General features: G+C 38.9%; 1 protein-coding gene across 4 annotated transcripts in view; it reads left to right on the top strand.

Moving 5' to 3' along the window:
• The window catches only part of NRG1 (neuregulin 1), a 171,299-nt gene that overhangs the window by 139,784 nt on the left and 18,961 nt on the right, over positions 1–12,554 (top strand). For 3 of the 4 annotated variants that reach the window (XM_041470818.1, XM_041470810.1, XM_041470791.1), the window contains 2 exons: positions 4,040–4,169; positions 10,897–10,955. In XM_041470818.1, coding sequence (XP_041326752.1) covers positions 4,040–4,169; positions 10,897–10,955 — 189 coding nt within the window. Of the gene's footprint in view, positions 1–4,039; positions 4,170–10,177; positions 10,246–10,896; positions 10,956–12,554 lie in introns of all 4 variants that reach the window. The other variant, XM_041470800.1, reaches the window with a different exon arrangement.

The raw sequence follows: 12,554 nt of genomic DNA, 5'->3' as shown, positions 1-12,554 counted from the left end.
GCAAATGCCACTTTGCCTCCATTGAGTCATAAGCATCTCACTAGTTACCTTGTATGACTTTGAGTGTGTCCTCTGATTTTACACCACCTTTGCAGAAACTCAATTCAAAGAGGCATGGATACTATTCTGTTTAGGTTGCAAAGCTCTTCCCTCAGTCTGAATTGAGTAAGAGATCCCTTAGGGTTCCTCTCAGTGGACTGTCTAGTCTGTGCAGGGTCTGGGAGTCTTGGTGCTGTAGCTGCTAAACATCAGAGGGTTTTTTGGAAAGCAAGAGGGAGAAAGAGAATGCATTTTTCTGTTTCAGACCAGAAAAAAAGGGTCAGAGATTCCCCAGGTAAGAACAGAATTACATGAAGTTTTGTCTGCTTGACATGAAATGAACCTAAGGTAGTTTTACAACAGTAATTCGCCTTTTAGAGAGCTGCTTTTGTAAAACGGAATGGCTTCTATTTTTCTTCTTGTTAATGTGTTTAGGCAATTCCCATGGATGGGAGCCGATCTCATTGTTTTTCAGAGCCAAGTGAATATTTGCTTTACAAGTAGTGACCTTGCTCACACTGCCTGCAGTTGCTTTTTTAAATATGGTGTTTCTGCCTTCAGGGAAGGGAGAGGGGAAGGTAAACTATGCAGTGATTTCAGGTATTCTCTCATGCATGACATTTTCAAATTGTGATTTACCTGTAATGTGTGTAACTTAGTCCTTGCAGTAAGCTGAGTTAGAAAAAACCAGTTTTTCTCTCTTGTGCTTATATAGCTGAAGAAAACATTACAAAAAAGAAAGTAGGTACAAATTTTGACTATGTGGAGAAGTAACAGTGTACAGATACACATTGTACAGCTGTGTGCTTTACCTCATCACTGCTGGTCATTCCCACTAAACATCATCCAAGACCATATCTGCTAGAGATGTACGGAAAGGCCATATTTTGGGTCTAGTTATGGACTGTATGAAATGGACTCTGATGAACACCTGTTCCAAAACACAACATTTCTTCCGTTATGTGGCTTTAGGTGAAACCCAAAACCATAGTTAGTGTTTCTTGTGTTTAATTGGCAAAGTAGGATTACAGTGCATACACTGAATACTGGCCATATGCCATAAAAACTATGCATGCTTTGCAAAGAAAAATTAATGTCAGAACTAACTCCTGGAGACCTTTTCCTCCCCTCAACTCATTACAAAGCTCAGGCAGACAGGGACTATGGTGCCAGCAGATCAGTAATGCAGAGAAAATTCTTGTGAAAATTCTTATACAACAGTTTTGAACATGTATGCCCAAAACATGGGTGAAGATACTCCTCACAAATATATGTGAAGCCCTTGTCTCATGAGATTCCCCTGAGAGCTGCAGATTATTCCCATCTCTAGTAATCACTTCAGAGCAATTGCTGCTGTCCAAATCTGACTTATATCAGCTGGGAAATCACTGTTAACTTTGAAACTCCATGGTGTCCTGGTTTTGATTGAATTTCTGCTTAAAGAAAAAGCATGTGAGATTATGGAACAATTACAGACAGCTCCAAGTCTGCTTGTTAGTGCATCTACCTTCAATGTTCAATTTAAAACATTACATTAGCCAGCAGGGTAGCAAAATGATGGGGTTTCTTTTTTTTTCAAATATGTTGCAGACAATATTGCTGGTTTCCCCTTTCCAAATTAATGCACTAACTTTTTGAGCTCAGGGACATCCTCAGGGTATTTGGCTCACAGCTTGAAGTGTGTCCTTTATTAAGGGATGGATAGTTTATGAAGAGTGATAAGCTTAATATTGTTTGTGTGTTGAGACTCACAAAGGCTTCAAAGTATGCATTAGCTGTACAGATGGAATTTGTTCACCCACATTGTTACATCCTAGGACATGGTATGACACAGCCTGTCATGTCAGGCATCTCCTTTACGATAATAATCCAGGCTCCTTGCAAACCAGCAGAGAAAGAAAGGCTCTTCTACAAGGGAAATCTCCCCATCTTAAGGGAGGGGAGGTCCTCAAGGATGGTGGTCAAGCCTCTGACATCAAACACAGAGGACCCTTCACTGCTGAGCGGATGGCAGTCTGTAGGCCAGCCTTTTGTCAACATTGGATGCGAAGTCTGTTTGAACTGGTGCTAGCTGAAAGAGTGTCAGACTACTCTTAAAACATGACCCCTTTTCCTGCCTCTAGACCAGACATAAATTTATCCTGGTCTGAGAGAATATAAATCATGCTTTGAGGGGCCAGGAAAAAGGAATGTGTTATTAAGAGGAATCTGTGCTCCATGTTTGCATTTCATTGAAACTAAGAGGTCCCAGTCAAGATATCAGGATCTGTAGAGAGGTGACACAATGTGTGGGTGCAAGTGAGAAGCAGGAGGGAGCCTCAGTTTTGGAAGAGGTCACTAGAAGGTTTTTTCTGGCCTGTTAGAGGAGAGCACCCCATACAAGCAAGGCAGCGTGGAAGAAAGAGAAAGAAGGCAAGGTGGTGCACTCTCCCAAGTACCAAGTGCTAAAAATGTGTTTACCTGGACGATAATGTGAAATGCATAAAAATTAAATGTGACAGGGATTGTATCATACTATAGTTTGAAATGCATAATTGGTATTTGCTCATAGTTGATCTGCTAAAACCATGTTTTCTTCAGATATAGTGTGCGCAGGAAATGGTAGAATGTCACATGTCACCTATTATAAGCATACCCCTTGGGTGGCTTTATGTTAGAAAAGGTTTCAAATATCAGACAACTTTTCTGTAGGTGTTTGCAGCTTTCTAGACAACCCCAGTGAAATCAGTAAATAGGTAGTAGCATTGTTTCACCTCACAGTACAAACTGTCTCTCAGAAACAAAAATATTGGGATTTTTTTGATCACAGTAGCAAAATTCCTAACTTCTGTATGTCTGGAAATAACAAACATCATGCAAGAATCTCCACCACTTTTTACAGTTTGCAGGTAGTCACTTCTCTTAGTTTTAGCCATTTAAAATTTATGGGCATATTGTCAAGAGTTTAAACTTCACCTGCAGTCAATGTGGACAGACTGTCTCCACCAAAGGGGCTTATCCCTCTCCTTGGGGGGATAAGTTGAGTTGCTTTCTGTGAGCTTATGAAGAGCATATCCTTGACAGAAATCACATTGGCAAATCCTAAGGCTGTTTTTGCTTATTCTTCCCTGGCAGCCTCCCTAAAGTTTGCTAAATAAACAATGCTCCTGCCTTCTCTAGATATTCCTTAAATGCAGCAGGGAGTAAGCTACAAAACACTGTGGTCAGGGTGATACTTTCATTTAATAGCAATTTAGACACCTAATGGTGTTTACCAGCACTGGTGTCCCAAAAACTCATGCTCATCTCAAGCAGATGAGCCCAACTGCAGGAGATGCGAGGCTGGCCTCTGGATCAAAGATTCCAATGGACACAATGGTGGCAGCTGTATATGTGCAGGAAGGAACAAAACCTCCAACCTCCCCTTTCTTTTCCTCCTAAAGAGTCAACCCAGGGTAGCCACAGCTCTCATTTATGAGCAAGGAAAGAGACACTCAGAATTTAGCCATTCACCCTCTCTTGGGAGAAGGAAGTGGCTGGACTGAGTTCTTGAATAAGCACAGGGCTTCAGGTTAAGCTTCACTGAAAAATACCTGCCTCAAGGCAATACCAGGAGGACATATCATCCAGGACTGTATTTTATTGGACTCTAAGCAATCAGTAATGACTGTCACAACCCAAAATCACTTGAATGCAATTCATGCAGTAAAAGTTACTGCACATAAATTGCACATTTTCAAGGAAACACATATACGTGTTGCAAAAATTTTAGGCCACTTCATGGATAGGGCTAGGAAAACCCTCACTTCCTCCCAGTGTGGGGTTCCTTCACTTCCTCCACTCTCTGGCAATCAACAAAGTACAGGGTCAAGTGATTAGTGCTTGTGGTAGCAGCAGATAGAGAGCTCAAAGGGCTTGCCAGATCCTCCCTAGGCTTACTTCTTCCCTCACATACAAGTACACTTACCAGTCAGAAAGGAAAACAACCTCTGATCTGTGTTTTCATTCTTATCTTTTGCAGCCACTTCCACATCTACAACTGGGACAAGTCATCTCACAAAATGTGACATAAAGCAGAAAGCCTTCTGTGTAAATGGGGGAGAGTGTTACATGGTTAAAGACCTCCCAAACCCCCCAAGATACCTGTGCAGGTAAGAAATCCTATTTGTTTCTTTTGTTGGAGTCGTGGTTGGAGAATGGTTTTTTCTTTAGAGGAGCACCTGAAAAATGTCTTCTTCTGAACTTGCATTTCTTCATTTTTTAACCACGTGGATGTCGAAAGAATGCCAAGAATAACCTCTGTGTTCTACAGAGGCATGTGAAACAAAGCAGAGGCTAACTGGGTGATACATCTACATGATGGTAGCACAACTTCTTGTATTGGTGTTTATATGGCACAAAGTAACACAACTTGAACCTTGTGTTAGAAAAAATGAAACAGACACTGTAAACTAAATATTCTACATTTAGGGGGGAAAAAAAAGGTGTGGAAACTGCATTGAATATTACACTTTGTATAGAAGAAACTGTTATTTTAATTGTCTGATGTAGTAACTGAACAGTTTCTGGTGAGACCAGATTCACAACTGTTGTTGTCTTTAATTGCATAGAATCAATGAGTGTCATGGTCATGGTAGAGGTTACTATTTTGTGGGCTGGTCTTGATTCATGAAATCATATGAGTTTTGTTTAGTGGGGTGCTTGTGCACCTTTCTCAGGTCCTGATTGTGCTGTATTGGTCTCCTGCAGTAGTCCTTCGCATCAGAGAACATCCATGAAGAGCTGCAGCACTGGAATTTATCTCATGTCTGAGAGCATGTCATGTAGCTTTTACCCTTGAAGATGAACTAGTCATAGGGACTTCTTCACACTAGCTTGAGAGGAAACTCAACCTTTAAAACTTGGGAAACATCCTTGGTACCTAAGAGGGATGAGTGAAAAGAGTGCACTTTTGTGAGGTTATTACTGTTTTCAGACAAAGAGATAGTGGTTAGTGTAGACTATCATCTGCTGAAACTGCATAATTTTTCAGTCTCATTGGACTAAAAATTAAAAAGCACTAATTGTAAAGATAGCTTTGGTAGGTGAGTTAGGTGAAGGTCTGAGATGCTTTCTTTAGGCCAGGAAGAAATTTACTTCTTGTGTTTGTTGGTTTTTTTTTGTATTTTTGGGTTTTTGGTCTTTGGGTTTTCTAAAGGAAAACAAACAAAAGCCAACAAATCCCCACCAAACCTCACAATGTTCTAGTTTACCTGTAAGTTTCCTCTTTTTTCATGGAAAGACGTTACTTGCACATCATGGGCTTTGTTTTGCTTTGGATTTTCATGGATTGCTGTAGTGCTGAAAGCAATGAATGCTCCATTGAATTTTAGGATCTTTTTTAGCTAAAGCTAATATGGAAAAATTATATGTGCTCTGGGTTGTATTCTTTTTTGAGAAAGAGAAAAAAAGATTTGGGTTAAATTTACCAATGGTTGTTGTAAGCCAACATTCAAGATGAGCAGTTTGCTATGACTCTCCAGAGATGTACAAGAGCCTGTGTTTCAACTTCCTATCCAAACACTGTTCAGAAAACTCCAGTGAATGGCAGAGCTGAGCATTGAGCAGGCTTGCTAATCATTAATATTGTCTTGGTAGTTTCGGAGGTATCCCATCTTCACTGGTATGAAGACTTCTTTATTTTAATTCAGACATCTGTGTATGTTCTGTAATGATGTTATAGACTGACTAATTTTTTAATAAAATGTCTTGGAGACATTTGAATAAAGTGGGGGCTGTTTTTCCCTATTGTGGACAAGAAATAACCTTTAATTCTGGGGCTGTGTTTCAAGGAAAAGGCGAGTCCCAGATTTGGCAGATGTGCCTCTCCCTGGGTGGTCCAAGACCTATTTGGAAAAAGCATCAGAGCTGTAAACTTAGACAGGGTGAATCTCATTTGCAAGAAGGCAGTGGAGAAGAATTCTTACCCTGAGAACAGTCAGGGCCGCCACTATTTTGCAGGGCCATTTGCTATGCCCTCTAATACTTGCCAGAACAAAAATTTTATGTTGTGTAGTAAAACAATGCAATTCAGCTACATAGTAAATAAAAGTGAGTATTTGAAAGTGGGTGTACTGGGAAAATGAAGGGACAAAATACAGTTTTCTTCTTACTTCTTTAAAAATAAAGATGTCCACTTTTTATTCTAACATTCCAGTTATCTATAATAGGTATCTGACCACTACACATTGTCTTCATTGTTCTAAGAAAACAAATCTACTCCCAGAACATGCTTGTGGAAACAGAATGCTTGAAATATGGTACTTGCTCTTCATATTTCTTCCTCAGTAGCAAGTTCACATTTTTCCATATGGTCCATCTGTTGAGAGCAAAAACAAAATTTCTAAAGCATGAGCCATATCATTCTAAATTGGTTTTATCCCTAACCAAAAAAACATGACTCAGATTCAAAACAACCATAGAATTTTCCAAGTAATCGCTGTTTTTTTAAAATTCCCTATTCTACTAAAAAAAAAAAAAAATCCTAAATTCACCTTCAATTAAAGTCTGGCTATATATTAAAAAATAAAATTTTATTAAATACACAGTGATGATCCGGACAGGATCAGATCTTGCTCTTCTGGATACTGGTGTGAACTTCAAGAAAATTCCCTGCTTTCACGAGGTAACCATGTGAAATGCTCAGGAAATGTGTGAAGACATAGTAAAGCAATGTACAGCTACATCTGTGGTAGCATGTATGTTCCCCACACGTATTTTAATTAAGGTCCAAGACTGAGTAAAACACTCTCAAAATAGGACAGATGAAATAGGAAGCTTTGACTACTTAAATAAACTAGTGTATAAAATTTTCAGAAGCTTTGTAAAAACTAGTCACATTTTAAAGCATCATAGACTTAAGAAGCCTGGATGTTACTGGCTTCCTATGAGACTGAGACTCCTAAGTAATTTCTGTTCTGTTGGAAATGCATCCCCAGGTTCACTGAAGAAAAAAATTTCAATAAATGCAAAATTAAGACCGAAAGTCCTAGCATTTCCTTCTTACTTGAAAAAATCTGTGCGAATATAAGATCTGTTACACTTTTGGAATGTTCTTTTGAGGTATCATGCCATGAAGGTCTTGATAATCTGACCAATTGATTTCCGACTTGCAGACATCATCTTTTCTAGAGGTTTTGTTATTACTGAAGAAAGGAAATGTACAATGGAATTTCTTTGGATGAAAATAATGTTACTGTCTTAACAGAATGTGCTGCTGCTTTTCTTGACAGCAAAAGAGTGGATTATGCACTTTTTAATGATATAACCATTTTCTATATCTGTCTCCATGTAAAGGCCTCTTTGTAGAATAGAAATGGGCAGAATTTTCTTCAAACCAGCAAGTTTGCAAGCAGAAGTTCCAGAAGTATTCATTCAAGAGACAGGATAGAAATACTAGTTCTTACTTAGGCCGTGAAATGGATTACTAAGTACTGTACTTCCCATGGGAAAAAAAAATTCTCTCCCACAATGCATTTGTTTGTAGGCAGTGAATGAAATGGAAATACCAACCATTCAGCCATTTCTCTCCTGATGAAAAACAGTCTGATGATATGTGTGTTCAGTGTTCTGAGAAGTGTCCACTGTACACATGCAAATGCTGCTCTTTGCAACTAGTTTGTGTAGAAGGAAAAAAGCAATTATTCTATTACATGTGGTTCATTATTTTGGTCTTGCCCAGTTAATACAAGAAATAAATGGTTCAAGTAGCCTTTTTTAAGGCAGAAAGGAAATTACAAGGCTCTCACAGCACAAACATATACATTTTGCTCTAAGTTGTTTGACCTCAATTTTTGCTACTGTCCTAAAGGAAAATGGTACATGGATAATGATCTAGAAAAAAAAAGCCACAACAAGCATTGTCTGAAAACTTTGAGTAGGAAAAGGTGCTTTGGAAAGGACACCATTGCAAGCTGATTGTAAAAGTGCAGTCTACAGGAAACAACCTTTCAAACTGGAAACAGTGCTGCAGTGCACATCTGAGCAATAAAATGCCTTTAGCATTCACACATCTTTGTAAGTGGACAGGCTCATCTCAGCTTTCCTGTCAGCTGGCCCACCCTGGGCTCATTCTCAAGGGCAGATGCTGCAGCCCATTTGCTAACAATAGTTTCAGAGCAAGTATAAACACACCTGAGCTGGTTTTGGCACCATCTCAACAGGGCTGACCCTGCTTGGTCTGGAAGTGATTTCTGCGTTGTGTATACCAGTGCTCAAGTTGTTTTCATCACCTCCACAGCTGCACCAACATCTGAAAACCAGTACAGACAAAGCAAGCAACCAACAGCAGCTAGTGGCAGGAGGAAAACATGAGGCTTTCAATCATGTTCTTGGGAATTTGTAGCATTTCGCCTGATGACAAAAATCTAAAGGACCCTGTGAACTGAAAGCCAAGCATGCGCAAATACCAACTTTCCAGGGACAGCCATTTAACAAGATCAGTAGTGCAAAATATTTTTATTCTTGATTCAGTAACACAGATCAAAATGCTTTCTATCAAAAGAACTATCAAAATGCTATCTCTCAAAGCTGCAAAAAATCTTCTGTCACGCCCAGCAAAAACATCTTCTGAAAACAGAATTACCCTTGTTGTGTTTTTCTCAGCTGAATATGTCTGTGGAGACTGTGATCTCTCCACACAGGGTACTCACCAAAAGAGGTGACTTTGGCTCTGAAGAACTTAAACTCTCTTCCTTAATAGATAAGTATATCATTACAGCAAATCAGGTTCAAAGAATCATCTACGGATCCTCAAAATATATCTTTATTACACAAATATCATTCCTGCATGGTTTGTTTGAACAAGATGCTAGTGTTTTTCCCTGACACTGATCCTTTGCCAAGGGGATTTTCTGAAAGTCTCACTTGTGTAAGGGCAGCATCCCTGGTTTTTATAGAGGCAACTGTGGAAAAGCAGAATTTAAAATATTGGGACAGCTTTCAGCACACATGAAACTCGGATAGAAGAGATGGAGGATTCTTCTGACCAACAAGTATTTGCAAATAATAAGGCTTTTTAGCACGTGGCAAGTAAATTATGAAGAAATTTGAAAAAGAGGCCAGCACCATGTCATCAGTAGGAGAAAAAGTGGGAGTTTCTTGCACAATGGCAAACTCATGGAAAGCATCACAAAGACAGGCAACACACAAGGAGCAGATATCAGGTAATTTCAGGTTAATGCTGAGTAAGAGTGGAGAGAAGAAAGAGAAAGAGCAAAAATTGAAATCTGTAGATCCTTAGTATGGTGGACAGTCATTCACACTTAAGTCTGAAGCACAGGAAGCCTGTCTATGGTGATATTTTGGGATCCTGAGCCCTGCCCCAGCATGGAGAATGAAGGTGAAGGAAGAATTGTTAGGCAGCAGCAGAAAAGATGGGAAAGTCATAGAAGAGAAATTCCTTCTCTATGGTCAAGGAAAAAGCTGCACTGAAGTTTTCTACAGAAGAGCTTACAAACTGGAAGGACAGACAACTCCAGGGCTGAAAATCTTGAGAGCACTTCTGCCCTCTCATTTTACTTATTGTCTGGACTCACTTATTTTACCTTCTTGTGAGCCATGTTGAATATACTTCCCCTTGGGTTTGACTTTGTCTTCTCACCTTTTGGATTTTTGTGGCTTTTTGGTGATCACTGTCCTAACTATTCCTCCTCAAAGCAAATTACCAGAAGACACAACATACCATCACAGAAATAACAAAATCATGGTATTTTCATAGATTTTATGTGACTAATGAAAGCAACAATGTAAATTGTTGTTATGCACTGCGTTGCAAGTTTTAAAAAAGAACTCAATCTGGGCCCTTCATGAGACGGAATAAGCAGTGAGCTGATACACATTTTTGCTAGCCATGATTCTTCTATATTTTTCAAAACAGACAAGGAAAAATGTTTTGGGTTTTTTTTTTTTTTTTTTTTTCCTCTGATGGATTTTTGCTGTAAATTTTGCAAAGTTTTATCTTCTGGAAAGGTTACACTTTCTTGCCTCTCTTCTGATCATTTGCCACTAACACCCAGCCAGGAAGTCACTTAATGCACTCGCACTCCATAGACCAGCAGATGTAAGTCTGTTAGTGCAGTGGTTTTGGTGTACTATTGCTTATCACGTTTTTGCCCTTTAGGTGCCAACCTGGATTCACTGGAGCAAGATGTACTGAAACTCTGCCCATGAAAATCCAAAACCAAGAAAGTATGTTAAAATAATCTGAACTTTGCTTTCTTCCCCAACTACAGCAACAAAATCAATAGTACTTGGTGTTTTCACAGTTCAGCTGGAACCGGCCTCTTTACTCACTAATTTGTGACCTGATTTTCTGAAGTACAATCTGTACACCATGGCATTATTGACCTCCAAAATATTTCTCGTTTGTGTGATTTTTGATCTTTCCATTCATTCACAGATGCATTTGTTTTGCACACGCTGGCAGTTTTCTTGTTTGGGAGACTGCTGCAAAGTGCAACCCTAAAAGACCAAACTCATGGAGATGAGTATGTACAGATCTTGTGTCCTTGCTGCCTTGTGGAAAGAGCATCCTAAAACCAATCTCGGTCTCTGGAATGGTGAATTTCTGTCTCAGATCTTGAAACACATTTTGATCTGGATTGGTTTGGTTTTGGCTGGTTTTGCAGGGGGTATTTCTTTACATTTCCACAGAGCAAATGACTTGCTCTCAACATCCTGAGCTATTTTGACATGCTAAACCGAGATTCAGTTTCTGAAAGTGAACTCACCAAGTCATATCAGTTCACACTGAAGGAGCTTCTTTCTTAGCATATATTCACCTCTTCTCTTCTCTCTGTTTTTTTCTCTACCATTTTTTTTGTTTGTTTTTCCTCTCAGGTGCCCAAATGAATTTACTGGTGATCGCTGCCAAAACTACGTAATGGCCAGCTTCTACAGTACGTCCACTACTTTTCTGTCTGCCGCAGTAGAAGCATGCTCAGTCGGTGCTGCTTTCTTGTCGCTGCATCTTTCCTCCAATTTTTTTTTTTTAATCTGTAACTAGATTTGTTGCCTAAGGCCTAATATTGATTGTCTCTGCCTGTTGCATGAAAATTATAACAAAAAGCAATTGCAAATTATAACAGAAAGCAATCCTGAGATGGTTTGGCATTGAGGGTAGGGGGAAGTGCAAGACTTAGGAATGCTGTGAAATTAGTTCTGGATGTGTGATATGGACTCCCTGCTGATATCAAACAGAAAAAGTACAAAAATGAAATTCTGAATGTCTCCCATTTTATTTGCCACAAAAAGCTTATGAGTCATGATACAGGCCAGCACTTCCTCAACCAAAGGATGGGTAGCTAGTCCTCTACTTATGTATGACTTTTGGAACTAGAGGTTAAAGATAATTAAGTGCTTACATGGTTTCTAGTGAGCACTTGCCAAACAGGATCAAAATTTTCTTCCTCCTCCTTGTCCAAGCTTCAGTGGAGAGAGCACAGAAAGAAAAAAGAAAAAGAAAAGAGGAAGAGATTACTTAAACAATGAGATCTAACATGTTTTGGATGTATTGTGAGTAACAGGTGCAAAAGATCAAAGATTAATCAACCAAATGAAAGTATCAGACACGCACATACACAGACTGCTAGAATCAGCACTGTAGTCACATCCCATAAGGTTTCCCGTGGAGAAATGGGCTAATTATTATTACTTGACAAGGATGTAGCAGAAGGTACACTATATATTTATTTTCTCTCATTGGCTATAGCAAAGTCAAAGGTAACATACAAGAAAATTGTTTAGGTCTCACATTTAAATGCATGTGTACTACTTACATTCAGTTGTTCCTGGCATCAGAATACACTGTGATCTAAAAGCAGTGTTACAGAAACTGTTTTTTTGATTAATTACTTGCCAGCACAGAAAAACTATAGGCCAGCTTAATTTAATTTCCGTTGGTATATAGGACAAAAAACTATAAGTATGTGCTGGACATTTTGGAGCCTGAAGAGATGCACAGGTTTTCTCTTATACTGACAGATGAAAAACATGCATACATAATTCATACTTTCCATCATAGAAGCTACCCACATAAATCCCAAGAGTGCTGACTGGGGACCGAACCTTCCAGTACTCAAGTGTGCATTTTTATGCCCTGCTTTAGAATCTTTATTAGTGTGAGTTATATTTAAATGCCTCTGGTAGTGATGGCTCTAAAACTTTTTATGCTGTTACAGTATTTGTTTACCAAATGTTAGATTTAAGTGGCCTTTTCTGTGGATTGTGGTGAAAAGTGCAGTTCAGATTTTCTGATCTTAGAATAATAATTTAAAAGGAGGTAGTGTAAAAAATATGAGATCCATTGTTTGCTGCTGAATTTTATCTGAAAACTATAGAAGAATTGTATGTTAATTATAAATTCATCTTCCAACCTAGGAGAAAAAAAAAAAAGTTCAGGTGGGTTTTCCTTCCTTTGTTTTTCAGTTTCCTAATCCTGGCTGGGATTTTTAAAGACACCAGGTTGAGATTTTCTGAAGTTGCTTCCATGGAAAAAA

The sequence above is a fragment of the Pyrgilauda ruficollis genome, unplaced genomic scaffold (assembly GCF_017590135.1).
Source record: "Pyrgilauda ruficollis isolate IOZ18807 unplaced genomic scaffold, ASM1759013v1 scaffold106, whole genome shotgun sequence".
Classification (NCBI taxonomy): domain Eukaryota; kingdom Metazoa; phylum Chordata; class Aves; order Passeriformes; family Passeridae; genus Pyrgilauda; species Pyrgilauda ruficollis.
The sequence above is the reverse complement of the archived record's forward strand: the minus strand, read 5'-3'. Positions and strand labels throughout refer to the sequence as shown.